Source organism: Triticum dicoccoides, chromosome 5A (assembly GCF_002162155.2).
Source record: "Triticum dicoccoides isolate Atlit2015 ecotype Zavitan chromosome 5A, WEW_v2.0, whole genome shotgun sequence".
In the NCBI taxonomy this organism is placed as follows: Eukaryota; Viridiplantae; Streptophyta; class Magnoliopsida; order Poales; family Poaceae; genus Triticum; species Triticum dicoccoides.
This window is the reverse complement of record NC_041388.1, coordinates 606,291,732-606,302,273: the sequence shown is the minus strand read 5'-3', so window position 1 is coordinate 606,302,273 and position 10,542 is coordinate 606,291,732. Positions and strand designations below refer to the sequence as shown.

Below are 10,542 nucleotides of genomic sequence, written 5' to 3'. Positions count from 1 at the left end.
GATATAAGACGTTTTAGATCACTATAAAGTATTTACAGAGGAATATTACGTAAAAAAAAATCGTGAGTGACCATGGGTGCTAAATTTGTTAATGTTTTGGAGAGCTTAGCATCCGAGTAACCATTGGTATTGTTCAGGGAAATGCCCATGATGACCTGTGCTACGAGCCAGCATACTGTGACTACGATGTTCTTATTTTTTGCAGTAAGAGTATGCAGTGACAAGTTTTGAGGAAACCTTATTTGGTTGGTGAGCCATCTTATTATTTTTATATCCCATCAGTAGCTGTCTTTATTTTGTCAACTTTTTGCTCATCTGCACAAAATAAGAGAAACATCAAAATAGTCTGAAAGTGACACTCTTGTATTTGGTCCATTTGTGGAGTTTCTGTAATTGTTTTCGTTTTGAGGCAGTCCACTTGTGGAATTAGGAGACTTGTTGATATTTACAAACCAGAAAATGGTTCTTCCAGCTGCATTCTTTAAAATGTATAAACAGAAGACTGAAATAAATACTTTTTGTGGTGTAGGAATATTCAACTGTTTGAACTGCATTAAGTCACTGATTATGCTTTGTTGAAAAAGTCATGCTTCTGGAAGACTGCAGCCTTTATTGACCGGCCCCTTCAAGTCACCTCTGGGATCGTGTTGCTGCTCTTAATCTGCAAATTATCTTCCATTTGGTCATTGCTCCCAGGGAGGTCTCATCTCAGCTCAGTTCAGCATGGAGGTTCTGATTTCAGCAGCTGCGGGCGATCTTGTCAGCAGGTTCATCTCTTTCATGGCTCAAAGTTATGGCACCCACACATGCGAGGAGGAGGATCGTACAAGGCTGGAACGCATCTTGCTGAGGATGCACAGCGTTGTTGAAGAAGCAGAGGGGCGGCACATCACAAATCGAGGGATGCTCCGGCAGCTGAAGGCGCTCATCGAGGGTATGTATCTTGGGTACTACATGCTGGACAGGCTCAGGGTCCAGTCTCTTGGAGAAGAGAGCATCGAAGATGACGAGGTGAGTCATCGGAGCCAATCTTTTGCCGTTTCTACTTTTAATACCGCCAAGCGCCTTCGCTTTGCTGCTTCTATATCAAAGAACACACCAGTAGCATTTGGGACCGGGAGCACAACAAAGTTGAAAAGTGTTGTTGAAAGTTTGGAGGCTCATACTGCAGATATGAGAGAGTTTGTGATGCTCCTTGGCAGCTGCCCTCGCCTGTCTCGCCAGCCATATGATACGTATCTACACATGGATAAGTGCATGTTTGGTCGCCACATCGAGAAAGAGCAACTCTTCAACTTCTTACTATCCGGTGTTGATAGTCATGATGGAACAAATTTCAGCATCCTTCCGATCATCGGCCCGTGCAGAGTCGGAAAGAAAACTCTGGTGCAACATGCTTGCAGGGATGAGAGGGTGCGGGGTCGTTTCTCCGACATGTTTTTCTATAAAGGCGATGACCCGCATATTGGAGAATTTGCGGTCAACTGCAAGGCAGGCTCGGGGAAGTACTTATTTGTTGTTGATTTCAGTTGGGATGTGAATGCGGCAGCATGGGAAAACTTCCGATCATGTCTGCAGAAGATGCCAGGTGCTGGGAGTAAAATTGTAGTGATAGGCAGAACAGATCAAGTTGCTGAAATGGGAACTGCCCAACCCATCAGGATGAAGAGTTTGCCGCAAGAAGAATACTGGTACTTCTTCAAGGCACTTGCCTTTGGAAGCATGGATCCTGATGAGTACCCAAAACTGGCATCTCTGGGAATGCAGTTGGCTACTCAGCTAAACGGATCTTTTCTTGGTGCAAATATAATTGGTGGGGTATTAAGAGCTAATCCTGATACTAAATTTTGGTGCAGCATGTTACTGAGGATAAGAGAACTAGTTCGCAAGCATGGCTCCTTCGGCATACACCCTGAGGACCTTTTCGAGAGAAATATCCCTATCAACTTCACCAAGTTGTCCTATGTGGGGGCTAAGGTTCAAGGATGTTGGGCTTACGATTAGTTTACAGAGGGAGTAGTCGAGAAGTGAGGCTATCTACATGAAGTTTGGTACGAACACATAAATCCCACTCGACAACGTCAAATACATTCGATGAGATCATGGCGGACGTCACTCCTGACAAGAGTCAAGTCTAGCCATACTCCTGATAATAATTTGTTGAGCTCGCCGGAGCTGGAGGGGGAAGAGAAGGCTGAGGTTGCATATGAGACAGGAGGAAGCAACAGCGCAAGGCGTCAGGTAATGAATTATTCAGCTGTCTGATAATATATTCAGGACAGTGCCAACGATTTTTACAGACCCATCTGACATCCTACCCCGGTTCAGTTTCAGGCTCTTGATGCGCTTCCTGGGACTCTAGGATCAACAGCTCCAGTCGTATCTCCGTAGTGGCCATAAGTTTACGGGCCCGCACCATCTCGTTGTACACGCACATACAGGACCGCTTCAGAAGTTTTCCGTCGTAGAGTGATCCATCATTCCTCAACTTACAGAGCTCTTCTTCTGAGAATTCCTGAAAATAAACAACCATGGGCGTATTTACTGAAGGAAAAGGGCGAAGTACTTCTTTTCTTGAGTCCTGACAACTTAGTGAATGCGAAGTTTACATCAGGGAGATGCTAAGAACAATTTTACAAAATATTGTACTTGGTCTATGATTTACCAGTTCGGGATATGCTTCATCATCGTCGTCGTCATCATCGTCATCATCATCGTCATGAGGGAAGATTAAAATCTTCAAAGCTGTCGCAATTTTCATCACGCTCCATCCCTCACACTGAATGCCGGACACCTCTTGGAGGATCTCACCACATCTTTGCAAACATTCAGAATGCTTGGGCCCGCATACTAACTAGCAGTCATACAAGACGCACGCATACTCGATAATCTTGTCATTAACCTGGCAGGATACAAGGAGCATTGCATAATCATCTCTCTAGCAGAAAAATGTTTGCAAAAAGGAAAACATCTAGACGAATAACATTGCATCGAAAACTTCGGTCACTGCAGCGAACTATTGGAAAGTGAATGTCAAGGAGCTATAAAGCAGAGCATTTCATGCCAGACGTAGGGGGACATTAAGCGAAAGGTATTCTCACCATTTCCGGCGTGACATCGAATCCATGACGATTGAGGACAGTTTTCATCCCATAACTCATCGGAAGCCGGTCTTCTTTGCTCAGCTCACCATCTTCAAGAGGCACTAAACTCTTCATGAGATTTTTTATGCCCCACATGACCTCCAACACAGCTTCATTATACAGGCAGCGTATTTTCTGCCACGGTGAAAGTATTGCTCAAAATTGCTCCTGGACATAGTAAGCAAAGAAGGGAGCTAATTAATACTGACCAATTTTGCTTCGATGATTTCTTTGTGCTCAGGCTTTCCGACAGCTAGCAGCTGACCAGGGGCGTGCCATCTTTGGATCATCTCTGCAAGTTCTTTGCTGACACCAGTATGATTAAATACATTGGCCTTGTTCTCGAATCTCCTGAACTCTTGTAGCCAAATGACCTGATCAAGATATGAAAAGTAAATAATAATAATTATTCAAACTCTAAATCATGAGAGGAGGCCAATTCAGTAGTTATGTCTAAGAAGATATAGCCTTATCCAAGTCCTGGTTTTCGTGCAGCGTACGTAAATGAAAATAACTTCATGAGCTAAGATAATGTCTTTCAAAATGCATGGACACTAGTGGTCTTTTTTGGTAGTCTCAGGGCTAAACCATATTATATCTAGCTAGCAGTTACTACTAGCTAAAAATTGATGCACAGCAATACATTCCTTACGTTCCAACCTGTACCAGGTGATTATTCATAAATCGCTTTGCTCACACAATGTTGAACTTTCAGGGAAAAAAAGGTTTTTTTTTTGGCATGCCTGCAACAGCGTCAACTATATGCTCTGCCAACAGAATACAAAGAAAAAAAACAACTAATGACCTCAATATACAAGAATACAGAGTACAAAAAAATGGGAAAATGATAATTATTTTGATGCAAAGGAAAGAAATGTGTACAGACTTTGTGCGGCATGTAGTCCTTGACAAAGTTGGCCCAGATTTTCTGCAGGAAAATCCAAAAGGTTAGGTGAATGACAAGGCAAGATCAGCTGGCAAGCAAGTATGCGGCGGCCTCATACCCGACAGGCGTCCTAGTTGAGGAGTGCGCCGGATTGGTAGGTGGCCCATACCCGGCAGGCATCCTGATTGGGACCTCGGGTCTTAGATGTTTAGTTTTGGCTGCGAGGTCTGTTTAGTATTAGGCCCAGACTATCAGCATCCCTTCATCAACTGGATAGGAGTAGCGACAGATGTTGCCAGACGGGGGCTTTAATCTTACTGTTATATGACTTTGTAAGGTCTTGTGTGAATAGTTAATAAAGTGACTGCATGCATCGTCCAGATGCAGAGGTCGGGGATCTTCCTCCTTTTCTAAAAAAAGCCGGCAAGCAAGTAAATGAGCAGAAGGAAGAACATACTACCTCCTCGGCTTTTTGCTAGTAGAGTTGGACACCATCATACACGAATACGGCGAAGCCAGAGGGTGTCTCAAACAGCAGTAAGATGGCCCCACTGTGACCCAACTTGTCAACTGCACGCAAGTGAAGCAAGCAAACTCAGGCAGTGAGGGAGGGTTACCAGGGAAAAACTAATAACCGCCCGTTCATTCAGATATATAATCGGGCGTGGAGTCGATCAGTTAGGTCAGAGGCTCACTGATACGGGCGATCTTCGACTTGGGAGGAGGAGAGGGATGCCCTTACGCTTCCTGCCTTTCTGCCCCATTGACGTCGATCGTGGTGGACGTCGGGATCCACAGATTGCCAGAGATTTGCGGCGGCCGGGGTCGATTATTTCTAGAGGGTGGCTGTGTCGTGCACTTCACTCGAGCTTCATGTAAATCTGGGAATAGTAATTTTTTTCGAATCTTAGTTTTTGGTCTCTTTGGTTTTTGATTTGGTCTATGTATATGAAGGTCTGGTCTCTATATTGGATTGAGAGATGGAAAGCCAGTTTGGTTCGGTTTGGGTTTGGGTTGTGCCCAAGAACTGACCAGGTAGGTTTGAGTTGGGATAGGATTTCTCGGTCCAAAACGAGTGCAAAGTACTTATATGGTATGAGGCCGAAAATCGATAGATTAGTCTGAGCCGCCGCTGCCCAGACGTGCTAGGGTTAGGGGCCATCGTGCCGCGGTAGTGGCCTTCCCCTTCCTCTTCCAACCGGGCTCACACCCCTTTCCATTAACTTTGCAATTAACGGAAATACATCAGTCTGTTTGAGTACTGTCGAAAATATCATCCACTAGCCAAGCCAAAGCTAAATGAGACAGACTAGAAGCAAAAACGAGACTGAAAGGGGGGAGCGAGTTGACGCATCGCCAGAAAAACCACTGTTAACGACCCTAAAACAGATCACCCACCATGGGGCGAAAATATGACAACACTAAACCACTGCCCAACAACATCCCGGGGGAAGACTATAGAAAACTGGAACAACCAGAGAAGACCATAAGAACAACAGACTCCAGCGGGCATCAAACCCCAGTGGCCTTCCCCTTCCTCTTAACCACTAGAGATTATTATTGGTTCCTTCTGGCTTCTGTTGTAGCTGTTCTTCCCCCAATCCCTTTTCAGTTTTCTCTTTCACCCTCCCGCCCGCGGGAGTGGCCATCTTTGGCGCCGACGACGAAGAGCAACATCCCGAACCTCTCTGTGCATGAACGTGGCAGTATGTCCACATGTGCAACATGAACAACTGAACAGGGCCCCAGCATCGGAGGGCCCCCAATTTTTTTGTTAATCAAGGTATTAGTTGAAGCATTAATGCTAGAGTAAATAACTGTTGGAAGTACTTTACGCCAAGCAACCCTATGTATCTATCTCCAATCACAATCCATCAATCTAGTATGTGACGTCGTTAGGTCTTTTGAACTTGTGCTTCCAGCTGGTGTAATTTCTTATGAAAAATTACAGTGTTGACAAAAAAAATGATTGTTTTTTTTTTGTTTTTTGAAAAGGGGGGATCCCCGGCCTCTGCATCAGCACGATGCATACGGCCATCTTATTAAAAATAAAACATCCACAAGGTCTCGAAGTCTCAGTAGTAGCAAACTAAAAAAAAACAAACGACAAGGCTCACACAGAGCCCAAAGGCTAGATACATAAGCTAGCCCAACAAAGGATAAACCACAACCGGTTGGCTGAACAAAAGACAGGTAAACTAATTGCCTATCCTATTACATGACCGCCATCCAAACCGGCTGAAGATATCCCGTGCTACCGTCTCCCATCGGATAGCACCAGTAACCAAACGCTCCCTGGCCTCCGTCGGAGTGAGTAGCGACCAGGAACGGATAAGTGACGTGGCTCTGAAGATAACCTGCAAAACATGAGTGTTTGTTGTTCTGTTAAAAACAAGATCATTTCTGCAATTCCAAAGCGCCCACACTAAGGCGCACACCCCCACGTGAATATGCTTAGCTAACCCGGGCTCTACCCTATTAAGCCAAGCTCCAAACATCATGTTCACCGAAATTGGTGGAGTAATATTGAAAGCCACATGAACAGTTGTCCAAAGAATTCTAGCTAGTGGGCAATCAAAGAATAGATGCTTAATGGTTTCACCCTGATCACAGAAACTACACCTAGTAGGACCTGTCCAATTGCGCTTTGTTAAATTATCCTTTGTTAAGATAACTTGTTTATGGAGAAACCACATAAACACCTTAATCTTCAAAGGAACTTTAACATCCCACACATGCTTGGAGGTCGGGATCGAGCTGGAATTAATAACAGCAACGTACATTGATTTAACAGTGAATTCCCCGGACCTAGTGAGGTTCCAGCGCAGTTTATCAGGTTGTTGTGAAAGCTGGACCTGCATGAGTCTCCCAACTAGATGCAGCCACTGTTCCCAACGATTGCCCACTAACGATCTTCTAAAATGAATATTAAGTGGAATGGAACGAAAAACTGTTGTAACCATAGCATCGCGCCTTTGTACAACACGATACAACGCCGGATACTGGATTGCAAGGGGCGTATCACCGAGCCAACAATCCTCCCAGAATCTCGTGCTGGCACCGTTTCCAACAACATGCTTTGCCCTCTGAAAGAATGAAAGCTTAACTTTCATTAGCCCTTTCCAAAAGGGTGAATCAGTCGGTCTACCCGTGACCTGAGACAAAGTTTTGGTTTGAAGATACTTATTACGAAGGATTTGTGCCCAAGTGGCTTCAGTTCCTGAAGATAACTTCCATAACCACTTGCTAAGAAGGCATCGGTTCTTGACCTCGAGATTTTCAATCCCCATACCCCCTTGGTCTTTAGGCCTACAAATGATATCCCACTTCGCTAACCAGTATTTTCTTTTTAGCTCATCTCCCTGCCAAAAGAAACGCGATCGATAGAAGTCCAGTCTTTTCCTTATCCCAACCGGTACTTCAAAGAAAGACAGAAGGAACATGGGCATGCTCGTCAGCACCGAATTAATAAGAATTAACCGGCCTCCATATGACATGAGCTTACCCTTCCAACAGCTTAGCTTTTTCTCAAATCGATCTTCAATACACTTCCATTCATTGTTCGTAAGCCTACGGTGATGTATAGGAATTCCTAGGTATGTGAATGGCAGCTCCCCCAAACCACACCCAAACAGTTGTTTATAGGATTCTTGTTCCTCTTTGGCTCTACCAAAGCAGAATAACTCGCTTTTATGGAAGTTAATTTTGAGCCCACTCAATTGCTCAAACAAACAAAGCAACAGCTTCATATTTCTCGCTTTTACCAAGTCATGCTCCATGAAGATAATAGTATCATCAGCGTACTGCAGGATGGAGATACCTCCATCAACTAAATGAGGCACCAAGCCTCCAACTTGGTCTGCCTCCTTGGCCCTACCTAATAGAACAGCCAACATATCCACAACTATGTTGAACAGAATAGGGGACATCGGATCTCCTTGCCGCAAGCCCTTGTGTGTCTGGAAATAATGACCAATGTCGTCATTCACTTTAATACCAACACTACCCTTCTGCGTGAACGATTCAATCTGGCTCCTCCAGCCCTCGTCGAACCCTTTCATACGCAAAGCTTGTTGCAGGAAAGGCCACTTAACTTTGTCGTACGCTTTCTCAAAGTCCACTTTAAAAATGACTCCATCGAGTTTCTTTGAGTGGATTTCATGGAGCGTTTCATGCAAAACCACCACCCCTTCTAGGATGTTTCTATCTGGCATGAAAGCAGTCTGGGATTGCTGCACCACAGAATGCGCAATCTGTGTGAGTCTATTCGTCCCAACCTTGGTAAAAATTTTGAAACTAACATTCAAAAGACAAATAGGCCGGAACTGCTCAATCCTCAGAGCATCTGTCTTCTTTGGTAGCAAGGTTATGGTTCCAAAATTCAGGTGAAATAGATGAAGCCGTCCAGCAAAAAGGTCATGAAACATGGGTAAAAGATCCCCCTTGATAATATGCCAACATTTTTTATAAAACTCCGCCGGAAACCCATCCGGCCCAGGAGCCTTATTGTTCTCCATCTGGGTAATGGCATCGAAAACTTCCTTTTCCGTAAACGATGCAATCAAGGTAGCATTATCAGAAGCAGTTAGTTGAGGCATATCCTCAGTCCTGGACTCATCGAGGGACACCGCGCTATCCTCCGGCGGTCCAAATAACTGCTTATAATAATCGGTGATGTAGATCTTCAGATTATCGTGACCCACAATTGTGCCTTCATCTTGCTCTAGCTGAAAAATTCTTTTCTTTCTATGTTTGCCATTTGCAATAAGATGAAAGAATTGAGTGTTCGCATCCCCTTGGATTACTTTGCGAACCTTTGCTCTGAGCGCCCACTTCAGCTCTTCTTCACGGAGAAGTTCCTTCAACCTCTTCTCCGCATCAAGCTTACAAGACAATTCAGCAGACTGCAGAATTGTAGATTCAGCTTTAACATCTAAGGATCGTATAAGATGTAGGAGTCTATCCTTTTCAATCTTATAAACTCCACTTAGGTGTTTGGCCCATCCCCGTAGAAAGCTCCTCAAATGCCTGATCTTATTCTGCCATCGCTCGACGGACGATCTTCCCCCAGTATCCGTAGCCCACTCCCTAGCTACGAGATCCAGGAAACCTTCTCCTTCAAACCACGCCGTTTCGAAAGAGAAGGTATTTTTGTTTCCCACGTGCCTTGGTTCACCGGAGTCGACGAACAAAGGCGTGTGGTCCGAAATCCCTCGCGTGAGAGCCTGAACTGTGACGAGAGGGAATTTCTGCTCCCATTCGGCACTTGCTAGCACCCGATCCAACTTCTCATATGTTGGATTGGGTAAAGAGTTAGCCCAGGTGAATTGGCGACCAGAAAGCTCGATCTCTCTCAGATCCAAGCTCTCAATGATGGTATTAAACATAAAAGACCATCGGCCGTCAAAGTGATCATTATTCTTCTCCTCCCTCCTCCTAATGATGTTGAAGTCCCCCCCCAACCAAAATGGGAAGTTGTTCAGATCCGCAAATACGAACCAAGTCTGCCAAAAACTCCGGTTTAAGCTCAGGTAGTGCGGCCCCATAGACCGCCACCAGAACCCAGTTAAACCCATCAACTTTAGACCTGACTCGAAATTTGACCGCGAAGTCACCCATAACAACGCTCCGGACTTCCAGTGAGTCACATCTCACACCAAGCAAGATGCCACCGGACCTCCCTCTTGGAGGAAGACAATGCCAGTCGAACTCCACTCCTCCCGACAACGTGTTAAGAAACTGTGGTGCAAAATTATCCCTACCAGTTTCAGAGAGCGCAATGAAGTCCAAACTGTGCTCTAAAGATGCCTCCGCTAGAAACCTACGTTTAGCCAAGTCCTTAAGACCTCTGCTATTCCAGAAGATTCCTTTCATAGCTCATCATGGAATTTTTTAGCAGTACGAATCCTAGCACTCCTACGTACCGCGGATGCGGGATACACCTTCCGCTTCCACTTACGTTTAGGAGTGTTATTTCCCGCAACCCGGTCCTCATAACCAGGCTCCGGTTGTGCAGTTACTACTCCATCCACACCGACTTCCTCTTCATCAGACTCCGCAGACGGAGGAACAAGATCCGCACAGAAATTGTCAAGCACCCGTACCCCCAATGCATCAATTTCCGCATCATTCATAGGTCTTACAGCCGCCAGGTTTCTAATGGTTTCTAAGGCTCGTTCCGCTTCCAAGTCTAAGAGATCATTAATAGAATTTGAAATTTCAGAATTATCATTCCCAAGCGATACCCCTACTTGGTTGGCATTATTAATAATCTCGTCCTTAGAAAAGTGCAAAATGGAATTAGATAAATTAACTGACATACCAGTAGTGGCCTCCACATCCCGGAGCTTGGCCGCCCGCATAGCGCACCGCTGCTGAATGTCATCCACCTCCGGTAGGTCCTGGATACGTCAGCTCATCCGTCTCCCCTGAGAAGCCGGGTCCGGGATCCCCCCGAACGCAATTACCTCCTCCCGAGTAATGGCAGTCGGAGGGGACCGGATGGAGGGAGAC

General features: G+C 45.2%; 1 protein-coding gene across 1 annotated transcript; it reads left to right on the top strand.

Annotated features, from left to right (window-relative positions):
- The first annotated feature begins 630 nt into the window (after positions 1-630).
- Positions 631-2,802, top strand: LOC119303336 (disease resistance protein RGA2-like). The gene is made up of 2 exons (XM_037580454.1): positions 631-2,241; positions 2,329-2,802. The coding sequence occupies exon 1, from the start codon at positions 724-726 to the stop codon at positions 2,002-2,004; it is 1,281 nt and encodes a 426-aa protein (XP_037436351.1). The 5' UTR covers positions 631-723; the 3' UTR covers positions 2,005-2,241; positions 2,329-2,802.
- Positions 2,803-10,542: the final 7,740 nt, after the last annotated feature.

Bases quoted from the DNA above. Each gene is read 5' to 3' on its own strand.
- LOC119303336 (XM_037580454.1), top strand. From the start codon at position 724: ATGGAGGTTCTGATTTCAGCAGCTGCGGGCGATCTTGTCAGCAGGTTC.